The sequence below is a fragment of the Drosophila hydei genome, unplaced genomic scaffold (assembly GCF_003285905.1).
Source record: "Drosophila hydei strain 15085-1641.00,03,60 unplaced genomic scaffold, DhydRS2 tig00000001-arrow-pilon, whole genome shotgun sequence".
Lineage (NCBI taxonomy): Eukaryota > Metazoa > Arthropoda > Insecta > Diptera > Drosophilidae > Drosophila > Drosophila hydei.
The window spans coordinates 14,783,252-14,805,251 of NW_022045643.1; the positions used below are offsets into that span (position 1 = coordinate 14,783,252).

Sequence of the window (22,000 nt, forward strand, 5' to 3'; positions counted from 1 at the left end):
CTGACTTTTAAAAAGATTGAATAGTATTTTTTTTGTTATCACATTCGATAAGCAATTTTCGCTTTGATAATCGCTACATGATTTCTTTTAACCGATGCGAGTGTGACCATAGATCTTAAACTGTCGCATTAGAATGTGCCGCTCTGCTCAGTGCGGATTTGACGGTTGAATTTGTCGGTTGTGTGGAGTGCGTGTAAGTGTTTCGCATTGCAGCCAATGTCAAAGCCCCAAATCCATGGATAACTGCAAACTGTTACACATTTGAATTTTACACACAAAAACTAATTTCGTGCGTGTCATGTTTCCATAATTCAACAAATTTCATCACCATTCGCAAAATTTGAACCGAATATCCAATCTCTTTTGCATGCTCAACATCTGTCGCAAATATTGGCGGTTCGTTTCTTTTAGCAACAGGTGTCAGTAAATTACCCGAATCGCAATCTGTTTTCTTTCTTCATTTTTGTCTGCGTGATCGAGGTGTAATGGAAAAATGTGTTTATAAAACGATTGGTGTTAGTGCATAGATCTCTTCTCTTCGTACACGATGTGTAAAAAGTTGGCACCAATAAATTATCGCACCATCTCGAAATGTTTCGCTGCAAATAATAATGAAAATGAGAATATCTAGTTTTTAATTTTATGCGTACGTTTGAGTGCGTGCAATTTTTATCGAAATCGCTTTGCTTTGCCACACAGAACGTGACAAAATTTGTTAAACAACAGATCAACAGCTACAATTAGTGCAAGCATACATAAGTATGTTTATATGTTGTATTTGCACGTAAGTATGCGAATATGTGGGCGGACATGTGCATAAAATGAATAAGAAAAAGTTTACAATTAACTTAGCAGCCATGTTTATGGCCCGTTTGAAGTACCGTTAGTAAGATGTCTCTTTTACTGCGTGGCTGTATTGCTGTGCGAATGTGTGTGCGTGCATGTGTGTATGGGCACATATGCTACTTTACACGCATACATTCAAACATATGTAACTTGTGTAAATCTATAAATGTATGCCAATAGCTATAGTAAATGCAATTACATGTCGGCCGCAAAGTCGTATCTTTTGTCCCCTGAAAATTCCAAGCCCCCTATTCCAATTTCCTATTGACAATCCTCATACAATTGCACGTAGCCAAAGCAGCACCGCACTCGAATTTAATTTACATAAATTTTTCATGCAACGAGAAAATAATTGATAAGCGTCATAAAAACAACAATAACAATGTCAACAGCTGCTGTTGCCGAGGCAACAGCTAAACAACAAAAGCAAAACTCACAAATACAATGCAATGCAATTTCAATTTTTTGTTCGCTTTTAAATTAATTTTGCGTGAGCCCCAAAATGAGTCAGTCTCAATAGCAAAAGGCGTGTGGCGGCGAGGCATGCCTGCGTGTATATTGCCGGTGGTAATGACGCGGGCAGCGACGCGACTTTTGCTGCGACGTCAGCGTCATAAGCATATGCGACTGACGGCATTTCTTAAATTGTGATCATAGAACGTGCGAGCGGGAAGGGTGGGTGCTGCAGTGCGAGGGAGGCCACAGTCAGACCCGTTTTGTTTCTGTTGTTGTTGACAATATGCAAGCGTGCGTTTTGAATTCATAGTGGCATCGACGTCGACGTCAACGTCAACATCGGTGTCGGCGTCGGCGTCGGCGTCCCTGTCACTGACCACAGTCAACGGTATATATTGGCAGCTGTGCTGTTATGTTGTGCATTACTGTTGTTTTTGTTATCAAAGCTTTGCGAATATGATGAATGGGAACAGTCGTTAGCCAAAGCGAGCCAACCGACAGATGGTCTGGAAAGCTTATTGCGCAATTTGATGCGTGCCCGATAAGTGACAGACGTTAGTGACATATCCTTATCACATCTCAGACTCATGTCTCATCTAAATAAATTCTAATGTTTATATGAATTAATAATGCAGATTAGCGAATGTAGGTTAAGAGATTATGCTGATTAAGCGGTTTTGCATGCTCACCCGTGAGCAGCATTAAAATTGTCCACAAATTACCCGCAAATCGCTTTTGGAGCCGCCCGCAGCGCCAGGCCAACCACCCACGAGTAGAGTACCTTTTATCGCACGTTGACGTGGCCGCATGTACATTTAATTAAATTCCGTATGTAGATGTATTTTCAATCTTTTACATGTCCCTCTTATCAGTAGCTAAATGCAAAACAGACCCGGACACTATCTGAAGCCCTCTTGCTGCTGCTTGACATGTGGTCTGTGGCATGTGACATGTTGCATGTTGCATGTTGCATGTTGCATGTTGCATGTGCCCTGTGGTTACGAGTGTAGTTGTGTATGTAAAACATTTCGCACAGCAGACTTGACACGACTTGCATTGGCTTTGCCACCGCCTATCAGACGTTAACAAAACAACCAGAATGGCCCGCCCATTGGCACAGTTTTAGGCTGTAGGTGCTTAACTTGAAACGGACGCATCCCATAAAAATGTTGACAACAAATTAGCATAGTCATAAAAGTAAATTCACAAACTAACAATGAAACATGCGCTGGACTAACCAATGCCCTGTCTACAGAGGTGCGTCCCATTCGAGTTGCCGTTGCTTTTACATGGAATGGAAAATGAATTTCGCATTAACTTTTCTGTTTGTTTGCTTCGTTCAACAGGAAACGAGGGAAATATGTGAAAAGTGTTCTGAATATATGTGTAAAAAGCGAAATTATTCCTTAACTTTAGTCTGCAACACCGAAAAATATGATTTGTCGACAACCTAAAATCACCAATGGTCGATTTTGCACACGAAGTTTATGGGCAGACAGACCTAGGAATAAGAAAAAATAGAGCCAAGCAAAAACTCAGACATTCATTGATGAACAGATAATCACGAACAGTCAGCTTGAATCGCCGATGGATGGTAATTAAAAATATATAAAGTTTTCAATTAACAGCTATGGTATTTGCAGCAAAAAGATTTAGTTCAATTTACCTTTAGACTGTAAAAATACAAAATATATATATTTCTCAGCTATAATATCGCACCTAAAATATTCTTAATATTTCATTTAACATCATTTATGTCTATATCTGTGGTAAATGGATACAGTTAATAAATGTATTGTAATACAATAGACAGGAAATTTAATAGAGGCGTCGCTAAATGACTTCATTGGTTGACCAAATTTTTGTTTCTTATCCTCCTAAGTTTGAGCTTTGGCGATAATTAACATTCAAAAAGTTAAGCTAACGAATCGTTTCTTATTGGGAGAAGTAGGAGGGTGAGTAGGAGTGTGCGTGTGTGTGTGTAATGGTAATATTTTATGGGGACGCAAAAGAAAAAAACGGGAAAACAATGGGCCAAATGGCAAAAATTACCAGGGATTCGGATTCTGTGTGGGGGGTAGCTCTGCGGCATCTAATGGGCCACCCAACGAGCACTGATTGGCTCATCGTGCTGTGGGGTTGGGTGCTTCTATTTTATGGACCTCTTACTAACACTGAGATTTTAAGGCGATGCCTTGTCCCAACTGCAGCCAAATAGTCAAATGAAGACGTTAAGCCTAAGGCTAACAACTCAGTCGAGCACCTCGCTGTGTATTTAATGCCTGCTTGGCCCGATTCAGTTTCATCTTTAAGTCTTTAGCAAGTGAGTTCACACACACACACACACCACGTACACACACAAATGTATGTAATGTGTATCTGTGTGAGGGGAAGTGAACGAATGTCGATGCCGTTGATTGTGCTATGTGGCGGCCACAGTAAGCGTAAGGAAAACTACAATTAACGGTTAAAGGAAAGTTTTCGCGCAAAACAATTCATTTTATAGCTCGATACGTTCTCTCGTCCGTTCAGTTTCGTCTTTTGCAAATGTCCCTTTAGTCTCGAATATTAAATGAATGTACTCTGAACTTAACCAAAGCCAAGTCAAACAAAATTCGACAAGCAAGAGATTAGCATTTCCCTTGCACTCAACTTATTAAGATAAATACTCAAATCCAAACCATAAAATCCATATAAAATACCTTTGGAGTATTTCTTTCAATCCTAAAATCGTATCGCATTTATATAATTTTTGTCAACTTACACAATAGATCACCAATCAGCTAGGATATATATTTGAAACATTGTAAAAGAATAAATATTTATATATATATATATATATATGTATATATATACATATATATATTCTTCCGATTCTATTCAAGTAAACTATAAAAGTTGCTATATAAAGTTGTGTGTAAACTTCTGACATTATCTAGTTGGATTTCATACATTTTTTCAATAAATATATAATATTATTGTATCTTATAAATGTATGTATCTTGTGTGTATTTACTAATTTTGGTGTTTTAAAGTTAATTATTCTGCGAGCTTTATTTTGTTGAACAAGCTATGAAGAACTAGTCGGGAATTTCGAACTCTGAGATGCCCTTAATCTCCACCGATGCACGTTTTGTCGAACCTACAACTCCTCGGCAACTTGAATCGCCTCTATTAACTGCTTTTTGTTGCAATCGCAATGACGATTCCTTGTTTCTGTATTGACTCAGTTCGTCATCCTGTTTTAGAATGTACATATATACTCAATGGAGCCACGCCACATCGCCCTCTGCCTGTTATGTACAACAAACTTGTGGTATTATATCGCTAACTATCACTTTGAATGAGTAGAAGAATCAGGGATCAAAATGTAAAAAACTCGGCGGACAAAACAACCCTGTTTGAATGCAGATTGGTTCCAACCCCAAACCCAACCATATTAAGGTTTGGAGCTATGCTTATGGAGCTGAATCTTTATAAAAGCTCTGACAGCTTTCGGTTATCGGCATTCGCTTATCAATCATTGAGTATCGTTTATCCAACATTATATATTGTCCGAAACGGCGTTAGAATAATGCCTTTTGGTCTTTCTATCATGTATAAAATAATCGAGGTCTTCCATGTTTATAGAATGCCATAAGGTATTTCCGACAATTGATTTAGCTATAAAACACTTCGCCCTACGCGCGCTTCCGCCGGCTGAGACATCCGAGATAAGCTCATGTGCAGCGCACTTTAAATGCAATTTGTGACAGTTTTGCTTGAGCTTGACTTTCAGCTGACACGCACGCAGTTGGCGATAATGTGGGTGTGGCTGTTGGCATCTGCTCGCAGAGCTCAAAGGACCAAGGACATTCCACGACAAGTCAGAATAACTGAAGAAATGGCTGCACAATGGAATTCCATTTTAATATATCACAAAAATGCACCATAGCTACAACAATAAGTCAAAACAATGTGTCGGGTGCGACCGACTGTATAAAAATCGTTAACGGTAAATGTATCCAATAAATCGGTGGCAACGACTATACGATGCAAAGTTCAGGTCTCTAGCCTTGCGTTCATACAGACAAAGGGAGTTAAGCCAGACGGACATTGCAGAAAACTGATATACCCGTTTTTGTTTCGTGAACGTGAATAACAAAGGGGCAATAATAAAACAAAGTTTATTACTTGTCTTAGAAGTCCATAAATCTTTCCAACTCGGCTCAGTTCAAATTTAAAGAAATTTTACTTATGAAGGACTTTCAAGGACGCCGATTGGAGCATCGAAGTGCTCATTAGACTGAAGTCATCTGCAAAGAAAAAGTATATTTTCTAGCGTACTTCAACAAACCCAAGCCTGACAACTTTGGGAATATACATACGGACAAAAGTTGGGTGTATGCAATATGTGTGTCACGTACATCAAACTTTGAGCCGGAGGCCTTACAATTGATTTTGAAGTAATGGATGTGTGGGGCGCAGGGAGCTCTTCGATGCAGATGCCAGTTGGTTGGCTGGGAAGCAGAACCCCCTGAAGCCTGTGATTAATGACCAAGTCTTTCACTCATTTATACTATATTGGGTCCTCTTTATTGTTATGTGCCCTACAAGAATGCTATGTAGTAGGCGCCTTTGCCAAAAGGCGCGTGGCTTTGTGTCTCCAGATAATAAATGCCTGAGGCATTGTCAACTGCTGCGCCATCGCCCATGCGATGCAAAGACCAGTGGCAGCTGCTCGCACTCATTTGCTCCGCTGACACGCATTGGGCGCAGAGGAAGTTGTTCGCTGACGACCACATTTCGGCGGCCAGCTCGAGGGCTCGTTCGTGCGAGCAGGTATCCGGATCTGCCGTAACATTGCAGCCAGGTTGCTGCTGCCCACCATTGGGATAGTAGTCCACATCACCCAGTCGCGCCATTGTACCCAGTCCTTGGCCATTGGTGTGTATGACCTCCACGTACACTGCGTCCTGCACTGACAGCCGATGCTTCAGCGTATCTCTGCTTCCGCTTGGATCGAGTGCTGTGATGTGCGGCAAAGGGTCGCCGAGCTGCTGCTGCACTTGTGCAGCTGCGGCTCCAGCCAAATGCGCACCCGCCCCAATCCCCACCAGTTGCTGCTGCTTTAGCGGAACATCGAACTGGCGGTGCAACAGAATCAACAAGCTACTCACACTGTCCACAATATCTGACTCGTTTTGCACCTCAGCCAGGTCCACAACGAAGACATTGCAAGGCTCTCGTTCAAGGAGAGCAGTAACAAGTATTAAGTGCTCTGAACTATTGACCGATGTCGAACGTACGGACACTCTGTTGACGGAATGGTCTGTCAGATAGGATTGTTGATTAAATTTTATGGATCACGCATGACTTACACAATTCGTTCCAGGGCATAGAACGATGAGCGAAGCAGCGATTCTACCTCCGGCTTGATGTGCTCTGGTGTGTTGACATTGCGACGTGTGTAGAGTAAATATTCTGGCGCTGCACTAACTGTAAAACTTGATTGTTGCCAAAATTGCTCTATTGGGCGACTGCAGCAGCTTTACTTACCTGCAGCCAATAGAAGGCAGCTAAGCATTACCTCAATGAACAACATTTTCTAATCGACTGAAGCTTAAACTAAGCCCTTGGCACTCCGTGTTTTATTGACTGCTGATAGCAACTGCTGATTAGATAAGATTATCGATAAGCGCGCCTAATCAAAATAACTTCACTATGATACCATTATACGATGCATGATAGACTGCGCTCCGCCAGCTGTATTTACATTCATTTGTAGTAAATTAATTGTTCTGTTTGACTCTAAACGCAGCTGAGTCGAATTAGTCAGTCTCCTGAGCTTGCAAACAAATTGCATTTAATTGCATGACAGATCAAGTTCAAACCCTGTCGAAGTCAGCTGCTACTTGACTATAAAGCGGCTTACTCGTTAATAGCTGACAGCTCGAGGTGGCCCCCTACCTGCACTCGGTAGAGCCGATACATTGCTAGTGCAGCTACTTCTTGCCATTGCATGAATGTCAGCCGGAGACGCATTGAGCTGCCTCTGGCAGGCCCAAAGCCAGAACAGCAAGGGACACTCCCACGTGACCTATTAAAGTTGTTGACCCCATTTGATGGCCAATTCTCATTATTAGCCTCAATAGCTAAGCTCTGTGTGCTTAAAAATTCATCTATCGCTCATAGACTTAGTGCTCCGTGTTGGGAAACAACGTGTTTTCATAGCACTCGAACCAGCGTTAACAGAGCAGATAAATTGCTTGCGAAATTGTCTGTCAAGTGCACGCGGCAGCAATTAACCAGATGCCATGGATCCAACGCCCATTTACTAACTAAGCTCCAAGCGCTCTTCTTGCCGGCTCAGTGAGCACGTCAAGCGCTGGAAGCACACGCTAGATTTATGGACAAGCGTCTGTTATGAAATAACACCGCCCCATTTATAACCAGACTTAACGCTGAGCACAACGCTTGACGAGGGAGTACATCCTACACGCATTATACATATCAGTAACCAGAAAGCCCAAGTAGGATATACTCTGAACCCTGCGTAGGACTCATATTCCAATCATTCTAATCTTCTTTTATACACAAGCTCAGCGCAGCTTACGAACTTAATTGTTACCTTCTTTTTGGCATTTTTAGAGGGGATAATACATATATATGTGTACTTAAAAAGCACAAGCCTCTAGTATTTCATATTTTGTAGTATTTAAGAGGGCTTAAAAAATGAAATCTAATTATCTATCATAAAAAAATTAAGTGAGATCGAAAAACAAGTGATGTTTGGTATACGGGAATAGATATTTTACATTTCAAGTCTATGCTTTTATGGCTTACAAGATCGCCACATTCAGAGTCAGACATAGCTACATCGATTTAGATCGACGCTATAATCAAGAATATGTATTTACTTTACGGGTTTCACTTACTTCAGCCAGTCACATAATTTTTTACAAAAAATTGTACCCTAAAAGTGGGAAGGGGACTCCTATATAGTTTATATATATTTTTGTACGAAGCTATGAACATTGAGATTTCAAATAGCTTTTTACAAAGTAATGAGACTCTTGGAGACTCCTACTACTACTTTAGAACTTTAATACATTCCTCGTATCTTCTTGAACACTTTTCTTGCTTTTAATATCATGAGTCATGATCATTGAAAATATGTCCGTATGAACGTAGTTATCTCGTTAAATACAAAAACTAAAGCCTTATATTTTAAATGTATATTATTGAATATCGATAAAAATCGATAGTTTGATTTCACTCTTTAAGCGTAACTTAAATAGCACAGAAGCGGGAGATTTCAAATACAGTGTCTAGACTACTCAGATGCATACAGATCCAGAGTCAGATTGATAGATTTCCCATTCAATCCAAAATTGAAAAGACTAGAAACTTCTGCTTTTACGTTCTTAAGATGTCATTCGAAACATAAACTTATTCTGTACGTGAGTTTCTGTGTGTCATGAGCTTGTTCTACAATAATTGAAACAGCAGCGCAGGTTCTAGGGTATGTCTTATTCGTATACTCCTTACAAGACCACTCTTAACATTTTTTATAAATTACCTCAATCTGTTATTCATAAAATATGTATACATTATACCTACATAGAGAGAGGCATTATTTGATTTTTTTGTACAAATCCTTTATCCTATGCTTACAAAGCACCGAGACGTTGTCTTTTAAATTTGGTCCATTACGTTGTATAGAATTTGATTAGAAATCTATTTAAATTGATGTGTAAATGCGTTTTGCCACCTACTTTGTAAGTTGTGTCAATGGGGCTCTATTAATCAACGATGGCGAACATTCACACGCTGAATGTGATGTGCATGACGCGTCTATGTAATTGTGTTATGATAAAGTGGAATTGTAATAAGCCAAGTAAAAGACGTGTAGCACACTCTATTGGCTGATGCAGACAATCAGGGCTCTTAGAACGGGAACAGAAGCGTGATCGAATGTCCCGCATGTGCAAACCTTGAAGTGTTTGAAAGCGATTTAATATAATAAATTATGCTGAGAACTACGATAGCTGGAGGCAAATATCACACATACGCAGCGCAGCCTAGTCAACGGCAGTAAACGCAAAACAAAAACAAAAGAGCGAAAGCTTGCGAAGGAAGCAATAAAAAAATTCCAGATTCAAGCAAAACCCAAACATAGACATTCTGTAGGTTGGGGATGGTCATCATTGATTTTCATACTCCTCTTTTTAGGCTGAGCATGAAAATGGGAGTTTCGGGTATATGTGGCTTAGTTAAAATGTATTTAACAGGCAGAAGGGGGTGTTGCAGATCCAGTATAGTATATATGTTCTTGATCAGGAAGACAAGCTGAGTCAATTTAACCATAATCAGATAAGAGCAAGAGACTTAAATATTTTTGGTAGGTCCCTATGAAGCACGCGCAGATCAAGTTTGTTTCAAATAATCAATAACTAGTCCCGTTTTAATGGTTTCGATTGAAAACATTATCAAAACTAAATTATTAATATATTTTATCTATATGTTATATCTCGTACGTCTCTGGAGGTAGAACCGCCAAATTCTTTTATATTATTTTTAAAAAATATTTTTTAATTTATTTTGCAAACATGGCCAAACTGTGGAGTATATTAAAAAACGCAGATAGTATGGGGTTCAGGGTATCTCGTAGTCGAGTACTTCCGACTAGAGACTTCATACTTGTTTAGTTATGAAATAGAAAACGATTTTGATGCAACAGAAGTTGAAGGATGATGGACAACTGCTAGAGTTGGGGAGGAAATTCGAGTTGGCAATTTATACTTCAGCCAACATAAATGGAAGCCTTGATTTTATCGTATATATCAGTCAATAAATATGATAGATTATAGGGGACGTGTCCATAGTAATTTTGAGAAGTTCAAATTACTCCAGTATAAGTTAATGAAATCACATCAATAATGTCTATCGCATAATTGTTGTCATAAATGTGTGTTGCATTCACGAGTATATATTCCATAATTGAAATTTTAATTATTATTTGCAACTAAAATAGTGTTCAAATTGAAACAGAATTTGTAGAAAATGCTAATGTCAGATCTGATTGAATGGCTATTCACTTCATGAATGCGTGTAAACACGTCCTTCTTCAAGCATATCGGGAACAATAACAGAGCTAATGACGACAAATCCCAGACAGACGAGTGGCAAAAGGACTGAGCAAAGCCTGTTACACACATTGTAACCAAACTATTCCACTTAAATTATCATTTTTAATGGGTCCCACATAAAAACATTCTTGAAAATCCAGCATTAACATCACGACTACAAAATATGCAGCGGTATGAGACAATTTTAGTGTGCGTGTGTCCTTAACTTTGTGAGCGAAGTTAAATAAGATGCTGCCCGATACATGAACTAAGAACCTTAATGTCACACACAGAAACCACGTTAGGAGGAGCAGAGCGACGGCCATCGAGTGAATGTGATTGACAACTAGTGGGCGACGGAACTGTTGCCGCAGCTGTAAATTCCGCAAAAATGTTGCAGCACGCCAAAGGACTAAAGCTTAATATAACACTGTCAGCAACAGAACTTGTGCTGCCCAAGTACAATTAAATTAAACGAAGCGACAACATTCTCGAGAACTGACTAATTCAACCTCACACAACCCTCGTGGCACGTAATGAGTACACCCCGCATCGGTTGCCCTCCAGCCAGTCAATATCTTCTACGCAATCGTGGGCTGCTGTTCCTCCTGCTCTGCTTGTGCCAGTGCAGCACTTGCTATGGGGAGGTCTTCACTTTGGGCTATCTTACGGGCTCCCAACGTCGACCGGGGAACCTTGACTATCAACGGCCAGGTATCACAATTTCGGGCGCCATATCGCTCGCTGTGGAGCAGGTCAATGCCGGTAAATTGGGCGACCTGGGCCACTCGCTCGAGTTCGTTGTGGCGGAAACCTATGGGGACGAGGTCGCCAGCATACGACAAACGGCGGCCTTATGGACGCAGCAGGTGGCTGCTTATATTGGGCCACAGGAGACTTGCGTGCATGAGGGCCGCATGGCAGCCGCCTTCAATCTGCCAATGATATCATATGTAGGAACCAATCTGAAGTTCACAACGTGTCTTATCTATTGATTATTTATTTATTTATTTCCTACTCACATAATGACAGTACTGCACACATAGAGATCCGTCCAACAAGTTGGATTTTCCTACGTTCGCAAGAACACGGCCGCCGGACACACAGATCTCGAAATCGGTGGTAGCTCTGCTGTTAGCCTTTAACTGGACACAGGTGAGTTTCCTCTATCTCGACGATGCCAGCAGTCAGTATCAGCCCGTGGCGGAAACTATACTTGGCACCCTGAGCGGCGCAGGTGTAAGTGTACGGGATATTCGTACGTGGAACACCATTTACCATCATGGCTTTATGGCAAATCCGTTTGATAAGCTGGTGGACGAGACCCATGCGAATACTCGTAGTAAGTATTTGTATTTATGGATTGTGATAAGAAATGCTGATAGATCTATCTCACAGTCTACCTAGTTCTTGGGCATTACTATGAACACGTGGGCCTCATGGTCAGTCTTCAGCAGAGAGGTCTACTTTCTGGTGGAGACTATTTTGTGGTTGGCATTGATATTGAGCAGTATGACCCAGCTAAGCCAGAAAAGTATCTGAGAGGCCTACTGATGGAAAAAGTGGAGCCGCTGGCGGCCCAAGCATTTCAGTCCTATCTCGGGATAGTACCCACAGCGCCTGTTTCCTTTGCGACATTCGCCAATGAGGTAAGCTCCTCGGGCAGGCACTTTTCCTACTGATTTGCCATTTCTCTGAAAACTATCAAATGTTTTTCTCTTTTTTTTTGCTTGTTCCGTGAAGGTCAACAAATACATGGAGCGACCACCATTCAATTTCCCAAACCCGTTGGGTCTTTTCGGTGGGGCGAAACAGGTTAGTCTCAATCTTCCCTTTCGTTGCCTCAATGCCTTTTTACGAACTATTATTTGAATTCCACCCAAGATAAATGCTGAGGCAGCCTATCTTTACGATGCCGTTCATCTCTACGCTAATGCATTAATATCTGTCTTAAAGCTTGGTGGCAGACCTAGGAATGGCAGTCTCATTGTATCGGCCATCAAAGGCTCGCGCTATCTAAGCGCAATGGGGTGAGTATTCCAGTTAGCACAACTACGAATCTCCTCTGATGCTCTTTACATACTATGCATAGCTATCATGTGTACATTGACGAAAACGGAGACGCCGCTGGCAACTATACTGTAATAGCCAGAGGAACACACCGCAACAATCACAACGAGACGGTGTTGGGTCTTCTTCCCGTGGGCACATTTAGCCATAAGACTAATAACAGAAGCAGTGAGGCTTTGCCAGTAAGTAATCCTACAAGATATCTTGCCGCATTTCTTATAAAAGTTACTGTTGCCTTTTTATGCTTGCGCTACAGGAGCAGGTAAGCGCTTTTGGCATGGCAAATGACACATGAAATTGCAAGTTCCTTTTCTAAGGCTAATGATACTCTCTTTATAACACTGCAGGATTTAAACTTGTATCGCAACATCGATTGGGTGGGTGGAATGCGTCCTGCAGCTGCACCTCGTTGTGGCTTCGGAGGCGAGAAGTGCGTTAGTAAGTTGCTTACATTTCATGTCGACCATTAGTTATTCCACATTTTTCTTAAATTTTAGGTTATACTGGCGAAATATCGGCAGGCATCGCTGGAGGCGTTCTTCTACTGTTGGGTGTTGTCTCGTTGGTTCTCTATCGCAACTGGCGTTACGAACAGGAACTGGACAGCCTGCTCTGGAAAATAGATTTTCGCGAGGTTCAGGTCCATGACAACGAGCGCGAGCAACAGACCCAAAAGGCTACTCGAGTAAGTTGGGATTGGATTTCTAATTTCATGCATATCGACACTCAGAGGACGACATTTACATTCTAGTAAATTATGCAGACAGCAATTTTAAAGAATATGACAAATAGCTAAGTACGAATGCAATGAAATACACATCATTAAAAAATAACAAACAAGAAAGCTCTAGTTGGGGTGCTCGACTAGAAGATACCCTGAACCCTGTCTTATCAGCGTTTTTAAATAATTTAGCTAGCATATATTTATCATTAAAAAAGAAAATCCGACATTAGGATACCATGACTCGAATCAACATACATTACTAATGCCGCTACTTCACAGAACTTCTCGGCTTCAGTTCACTGCTTGAACGAAAAGTTGCAAATCTAAATTAAAATATCACCTGGCAATTCAAATACAACTCAATCGCAATTTCGTTTCTTTGAATAGAAAATAATGCAAGCATTTAATTGTGTGTGCGCATGCATAGGAAATAGGAATGCGTACGCTTGACGCTGATTGCCACGTGCTTTTGCAAATTGGTCAAACGATTTGGGTAATGACTGCTGAGTTACTTGACGGATTTCAATGAAATTTTGAGCATATGGTCTACATAGTCAATTGATATACTTGTAAGTTTAGTAAAAATGCCAACTCACATATTTGCAGCTAAAATTAAATTTAATGAATTTTGAGAGATTTTGAGACAATTTAACAAAAAACCAAATTGTATAAAATATACATGAAATTACGAGCAAAAATTAGAGACTAGCTTAATATCCTGCAAAGTATCATAGCTAGAAACTTAAAAATGCAATTTCTGTCTACACACCAAACTAATATCGAAGTATTGATACTAAGTATCATTACTCGATACTCAATATTCGATACTCGATACTCGATACTCGATGCTAAGTATACGAGTATCAAGTATCGAGAAATAAGTATCGCTACTCAATATCAAGTATTGAGTATCGAATATTGAGTACTAACTATCGATACTAAGTATCGAGTATCGATGCTTAGTATGGAGTATCGATGCTTAGTATGGAGTATCAAGTATTGATACTAAGTATCGAATATCGAGTACCGAGTGTCGATACTAAGTGTCGAATATCAAGTATCGAGTATCGATACTAAGTATGACCCGAAGAACAGTTTCGACACGAAAAACGTCGGCGTGTAGAGCGTAGAGATTAGAGAGTAGAGAGTAGAGATTAGAGAGTAGAGAGTAGAGAGTACAAAGTACAGAGTAGAGAGTAGAGAGTAGAGAGTAGAGAGTAGAGAGTAGAGAGTAGAGAGTAGAGAGTAGAGAGTAGAGAGTAGAGAGTAGAGAGTAGAGAGTAGAGAGTAGAGAGTAGAGAGTAGAGAGTAGAGAGTAGAGAGTAGAGAGTAGAGAGTAGAGAGTAGAGAGTAGAGAGTAGAGAGTAGAGAGTAGAGAGTAGAGAGTAGAGAGTAGAGAGTAGAGAGTAGAGAGTAGAGAGTAGAGAGTAGAGAGTAGAGAGTAGAGAGTAGAGAGTAGAGAGTAGAGAGTAGAGAGTAGAGAGTAGAGAGTAGAGAGTAGAGAGTAGAGAGTAGAGAGTAGAGAGTAGAGACTAGAGAGTAGAGAGTAGTGAGTAGAGAATAGAGAGTAGAGACTAGAGAGTAGAGAGTAGAGAGTAGAGTATCGATACTTGGTGTTGATACTCGGTACCGATACTTTGTATCAATACTTGGTATCGATACTTGGTATCGATACTTGGTATTGATACTTGGTATCGATACTTGGTATCCATACTTGGTATCGATACTTGGAATCGATACTTGGTATCGATACTTGGTATCGATACTTGGTGTCGATACTTGGTCTCGATACTTGGTCTCGATACTTGGTATCGATAATTGGCATCGATACTTGGTATCGATACTTGGTATCGATACTTGGTAACGATACTTGGTATCTATACTTGGTATCAATACTTGGTATCAATACTTGGTATCGATACTTGGTATCGATACTTGGTATCAATACTTGGTATCGATACTTGGTGTCGATACTTGGTGTCGATACTTGGTATCGATACTTGGTATCGATACCTGATGTCGAATTGTGGTATCGATACTTGATATCGATACTTGGTATCGATACTTGGTATCGATACTTGGTATTGATACTTGGTATCAATACTTGGTGTCGATACTTGGTATCGATACTTGGTATCAATACTTGGTATCGATACTTGGTGTCGATACTTGGTGTCGATACTTGGTATCGATACTTGGTGTCGATACTTGATGTCGAATTGTGGTATCGATACTTGCTATCGATACTTGGTATCGATACTTGGTATCGATACTTGGTATTGATACTTGGTATCCATACTTGGTATCGATACTTGGAATCGATACTTGGTATCGATACTTGGAATCGATACTTGGTATCGATACTTGGTATCGATACTTGGTGTCGATACTTGGTCTCGATACTTGGTCTCGATACTTGGAATCGATACTTGGTATCGATACTTGGTATCGATACTTGGTGTCGATACTTGGTCTCGATACTTGGTCTCGATACTTGGTATCGATAATTGGCATCGATACTTGGTCTCAATACTTGGTATCGATAATTGGCATCGATACTTAATATCGATACTTGGTATCGATAATTGATGTCGAATCGTGGTATCGATACTTGATATCGATACTTGGTATCGATACTTGGTATCGATACTTGGTATCGATACTTGGTATCGATACTTGGTATCGATACTTGGTATCGATACTTGGTATCAATACTTGGTATCGATACTTGGTGTCGATACTGGGTGTCAATACTTGGTATCGATACTTGGTATCGATACTTGATGTCGAATTGTGGTATCGATACTTGATATCGATACTTGGTATCGATACTTGGTATCGATACTTGGTATTGATACTTGGTATCGATACTTGGTATCCATACTTGGTATCGATACTTGATGTCGAATCGTGGTATCGATACTTGGTATCGATACTTGGTATCGATACTTGGTATCGATACTTGGTATCGATACTCTGTATCCATACTTGGTATCGATACTTGGAATCGATACTTGGTATCGATACTTGGAATCGATACTTGGTATCGATACTTGGTATCGATACTTGGTGTCGATACTTGGTCTCGATACTTGGTCTCGATACTTGGTATCGATAATTGGCATCGATACTTAATATCGATACTTGGTATCGATACTTGATGTCGAATCGTGGTATCGATACTTGATATCGATACTTGGTATCGATACTTGGTATCGATACTTGGTATCGATACTTGGTATCGATACTTGGTATCGATACTTGGTATCGATACTTGATGTCGAATCGTGGTATCGATACTTGATATCGATACTTGGTGTCGATACTTGGTATCGATACTTGGTATCGATACTTGGTATCGATACTTGATATCGATACTTGGTATCGACACTTGGTATCGATACTTGGTATCGATACTTTGTATCGATACTTGGTATCGATATCTGGTGTCGATACTTGGTATCGATATCTGGTGTCGATACTTGGTATCGATACTTGGTATCGATACTTGGTATCGATACTTGGTATCGATACTTGGTATCGATACTTGGTATCGATACTTGGTATCGATACTTGGTATCGATACTTGGTATCGATGCTTGGTATCGATACGTGGTATCGATACTTGGTATCGATACTTTGTATCGATACTTGGTATCGATACTTGGTATCGATACTTGGTATCGATACTTGGTATCGATACTTGGTGTCGATACTTGGTCTCGATACTTGGTCTCGATACTTGGTATCGATAATTGGCATCGATACTTGGTCTCAATACTTGGTATCGATAATTGGCATCGATACTTAATATCGATACTTGGTATCGATACTTGATGTCGAATCGTGGTATCGATACTTGATATCGATACTTGGTATCGATACTTGGTATCGATACTTGGTATCGATACTTGGTATCGATACTTGGTATCGATACTTGATGTCGAATCGTGGTATCGATACTTGATATCGATACTTGGTGTCGATACTTGGTATCGATACTTGGTATCGATACTTGGTATCGATACTTGGTATCGATACTTGGTATCGATGCTTGGTATCGATACGTGGTATCGATACTTGGTATCGATACTTTGTATCGATACTTGGTATCGATACTTGGTATCGATACTTGGTATCGATACTTGGTATCGATACTTGGTATCGATACTTGGTATCGATACTTGGTATCGATACTTGGTATCGATACTTGGAATCGATACTTGGTATCGATACTTGGTATCGATACTTGGTATCGATACTTGATATCGATACTTGGTATCGATACTTGGTATCGATACTTGGTATTGGTACTTGGTATCGATACTTGGTATCGATACTTGGTATCGACACTTGGTATCGATACTTGGTATCGATATCTGGTGTCGATACTTGGTATCGATATTTTGTATCGATACTTGGTATCGATACTTGGTATCGATGCTTGGTATCGATACTTGGTATCGATACGTGGTATCGATACTTGGTATCGATACTTGGTATCGATACTTGGTATCGATACTTGGTCTCGATACTTGGTATCGATACTTGGTCTCGATACTTGGTATCGATACTTGGTCTCGATACTTGGTATCGATACTTGGTCTCGATACTTGGTATTGATACTTGGTATCGATATTTGGTATCGATACTTGGTATCGATACTTGGTATCGATACTTGGTATCGATACTTGGTATCGATACTTGGCATCGATACTTGGTATCGATACTTGGTATCGATACTTGGTATCGATACTTAGTTAGGTGTAGCCCGGCCTCGATACTCGATACTTGATACTCGATACTAAGTATCGATACCGAGTTTCCAGTATCGAGAATCGAATATCGAGTATCGAGGCCGGGATACATATCGAAAATATCTTGCAATTTGCACATTTTTGTAGCCCAAAATTAAGAGTTACGTCTGTGTAGACTCCTTCAATAGATTCTAAAAATTGGCCAAAAATTATATACCCACGTGGCAAATCAGGAAAAACTGAATATTCTACAATTTTAATTAGATACTCAAAATGTTACGAAATTAAAGTTATATATTGTTCCAAATCGGAATAAACCATATCTTTTGACTGTGAATGAGTATCATATTTTCGGTAGCGCCCGACTGCAGTATTCTTACTTGTTTCTTCTTTGCAAGTTATGGAGTAGATAGAACATGGTTCAGGGTATTTCCAAGTCGGACGCACCCGATTTGAAATGTGAAAAATAAGATGATTTAAACTAAAATATGTTATTCCGATGGAATTCACTGTTTAAGCGATATCCTGCCATTTCGTGTCTGACAGAATCTCAAAAACCAATTGCCTCGTCGTTTTTCTCCGCAGTCAACCCACCCACTTATCCGCACTAGCCAGGTTAGTCTAAGCTCTAACCCCGATGCTGACTTTCGGTATACGACTATCTTCACGCCGATTGGACTATATAAAGGACAGCTCTATTCTATCAAAAAAGTACGCAAGAAAAGTGTAGACATCACACGGGAAATGAAGATGGAATTGAAGCTTGTAAGCAAATGAGTCTTATTTAATTATAACAGACCTAACGACTTTAAAATTCGTAAATAGCTGAGGGACGCCCGTCACGACAATATATGTGCTTTTATCGGTGCCTGTACGGAACCTCCTAACATCTGCATCATCAGCGAATATTGCACTCGTGGCAGTCTTAAGGTCGGTCATTCCATCTGTTGCGACGGTCGAGACTAACTAACCTTAATTTTTATAGGATATTCTGGAGAACGAGGACGTGAAATTGGACAACATGTTCATTGCCTCCATGGTGGCGGACATTATACGCGTGAGTGCTGCTGTGTAACTTTATACTAATGGCATCTCCTCCCGTTGGTTCTTGTGTATGTATATGTTCGTATCTGACCCCAGCATTCTGACTTCCGCAGGGCGTCATCTACTTACACGAATCGCCCATCCGCTTCCACGGCTCACTGTGCACGTCCAATTGCCTGGTCGACTCGCGTTGGGTGGTCAAGTTGACGGATTTTGGCTTGTTTGCTTTCAAGCAGGGTATGGAAGACAGTTCCACGGATATGCAGCATATGTCGACTAAGTGCCTCAGTGAGTAAGATAAAAGTGTTTTAATAAATTCGATGATGTAGTTACGAATTGTCTTTTAGAGCTTCTCTACCGAGCACCAGAGCTTTTAAGACAGGGTCCCTCATCGATGGTTATGGGTACACAACGTGGAGATGCATATTCGTTTGCCATATTGTTGTACGAGATGCATGTGCGGCGCGGCCCGTTTGGGGAGACAGGCTTAACAGCTATGCAGTGCCTGCAGAAAGTTATGCAGCCACAGGATCAAATCCATCCTTATCGACCATCGCTACAACCACTCGAAACCGCCTTCGATTGCGTGAGCGAGTGTTTGCGGGAGTGCTGGGCTGAGCGGCCAGAAGATCGACCCGAGTTCAAGGCAATACGCACTAAACTAAGGCCCCTGCGCAAGGGAATGAGACCGAACATCTTTGATAATATGATGGCCATGATGGAAAAGTATGCCAACAATTTAGAGGCACTCGTGGACGATCGCACGGACCAGCTGCAAGAGGAAAAGAAGAAGACTGATGCACTATTGCATGAGATGCTGCCGCGCTGCGTGGCCGACCAGCTAAAGAAAGGTCACAAAGTGGACCCCGAACACTATGAACAAGTTACCATCTATTTCAGCGATATTGTCGGATTCACGGCCATGTCGGCGGAAAGCTCACCGCTACAAGTAGTGGATTTCCTTAATGATCTTTACACTTGTTTCGACTCCATCATTGGGCATTACGATGTCTACAAAGTGAGTTGTGTTGTATCACGGAAAATGTAAATATTTTATAATTGCAATTTCGGTAACAGGTGGAAACCATTGGCGATGCCTACATGGTCGTGTCTGGCTTGCCTCTGCGTAACGGTGATTTGCACGCCGCAGAGATCGCCACAATGTCCCTGCACCTGCTCAGCGCCGTGTCCGAGTTTAAGATTCGTCATCGACCCACCAATAGACTATTACTCCGCATCGGCATACACTCAGGTCCCGTATGCGCCGGCGTTGTAGGCCTTAAGATGCCACGGTATTGCCTGTTTGGCGACACGGTCAATACGGCGTCACGCATGGAATCAAGCGGAGTGCCGCTGAAAATTCACTGCAGCTATCAGTGTCGGCAACTGTTGGACCGATTGGGTGGCTACTATTACCAAGAGCGTGGCATCATCTCAATGAAAGGCAAGGGAGACCAGCGTACCTACTGGCTAATGGGCGAGGATGAAGAGGCGCGCGTGCGTCGCACTTATGAGCGATCTCAACGGCGTGGTTCGCGGGCACTTAACAAGTTCATCCAAGGTACCATCAAACAGGTCCAAGAGCAGTCCAATGATTGCGGCATACGCTCTTCTTTGAAACAGAAGAATCTGCCTCGAAACTCACTTACTAGATCCTCCAGTCTCGAGTCGCCTAAGAAGCTGCGCTTTGCAGCTGGCAATATGTTGGAGCATCATCGCTATCATAGGTTTGATTTGATTTTTGTTTTATTAAGGCAGAGCGTAATAAACCGAACTCTTCATCTTTTCAGTGATGAGGCCTTACTGGAGGTAGACTCCTACACTGGGTTGCGGCGTTCATCCGGCGGCTCCACACACTCACGCTACGAGGAGTCGACACTATCCTGCCAAAGTATTGAACACCTTGAAACGGAGCAGCAGCAGCAGCAAAAGCGGAGGCCATTGTCCTACCCAACGGTTAATACACCACTGCTGATGAATCATGTTGAGGTTTAAATTAGAATGAAAGAAGCCCATTCAATAGAATTGTAAGATCTGAGAAGTATTATAGTGGTGTGCAGCTCATGTCATTTGCTTTAAGTGTTGTCAGAGGGTGCATAAGATCCCACTTCTATAATTACATATACATATTTCTATAATACGTGTCCATGTCGCAAACCGAGGCTAAGTGTGTGTAGTTCTTTGCTATATATGTGTAATAGTATCAGCATATTGTGAGAGTGATTAAAAATCTAGTCGTTGTATACAAAATGAATACATTAGTTTAGCCAATAGCGTAGAGTTAAACTTAAAGAATTAATAGTAGTAAAATATATGCATATGATACGCTTATATATGTGAAGATTTGTCGTCTTTTTTCCGTAATTGTGTTTTTATTTAAAATTGTTTGCTGTCTTCAAGACACGTTCACTATTGTTGTATGTATATTAGGTGTAGTATATTTATAATTTTTTCAAACTTAACGTTTTATATTCGAGTTTAAAACCAATTTGTGCATTTCTTTTGGAACATCCTTAACATATACGTAATTCTCACCTCTCTTGTAACTCTAAAGTCTTGCGAAAGCCAGCTTGCAAATACTTCAAATTGCTTGTAAATAATTACGTACTATATATACGTACATATATATAAATACGATACATAAACTCTATTAGGGAATTTCAATTTCAATTTGATTGCTTTTGTTTGAACTTAATTTTGCTAGATTTATATTTATATACGCGTATTAATATGTATTTGTGTACCTTAATTTTTTATATTTATTAATTTGATAAGCCACAAGCTTTAAAGCGCACTTCAATGCGTAACATTTAACTTTGTAATTTGTTTTGCTTAATGTCACAAATGTGTTGTATGAGTATGTGTGCTCTGTTTTTAGGTGGTCTTTTAATAAAACACAATTCAACAAGTTACTAAATAACAATCTCTACGATTCACTCTACGCTTGAATCGCATTTGTATATATATATAATCGGCTTTTCTTTGGGTTTCCT

General features: G+C 40.5%; 2 protein-coding genes across 3 annotated transcripts; one reads left to right on the forward strand and one right to left on the reverse strand.

Annotated features, from left to right (window-relative positions):
- Positions 1–156: 156 nt before the first annotated feature.
- LOC111597460 (guanylate cyclase 32E) lies at positions 157–21,145 on the forward strand. Of its 2 annotated transcripts, none has more exons than XM_030224305.1 (16): positions 157–193; positions 10,706–11,365; positions 11,445–11,754; positions 11,811–12,061; positions 12,156–12,227; positions 12,297–12,442; positions 12,505–12,664; positions 12,830–12,920; positions 12,980–13,167; positions 18,549–18,728; positions 18,789–18,893; positions 18,949–19,020; positions 19,121–19,295; positions 19,355–20,025; positions 20,085–20,734; positions 20,798–21,145. In XM_030224305.1, exons 2-16 carry the CDS (start codon positions 10,949–10,951, stop codon positions 21,000–21,002), a joined length of 3,693 nt encoding a protein of 1,230 aa, XP_030080165.1. In that variant the 5' UTR covers positions 157–193; positions 10,706–10,948; the 3' UTR covers positions 21,003–21,145. The 2 variants fall into 2 exon arrangements, with proteins under 2 accessions (XP_030080165.1, XP_030080171.1); XM_030224311.1 differs by having other exon boundaries at positions 12,369–12,442.
- Positions 5,855–6,919, reverse strand: LOC111597589 (vitellogenin-2). Its single transcript, XM_023312387.2, has 3 exons — positions 6,841–6,919; positions 6,663–6,780; positions 5,855–6,597 (listed from the first exon to the last, which is right to left on the reverse strand). Exons 1-3 carry the CDS (start codon positions 6,884–6,886, stop codon positions 5,892–5,894), a joined length of 870 nt encoding a protein of 289 aa, XP_023168155.2. The 5' UTR covers positions 6,887–6,919; the 3' UTR covers positions 5,855–5,891.
- Positions 21,146–22,000: the final 855 nt, after the last annotated feature.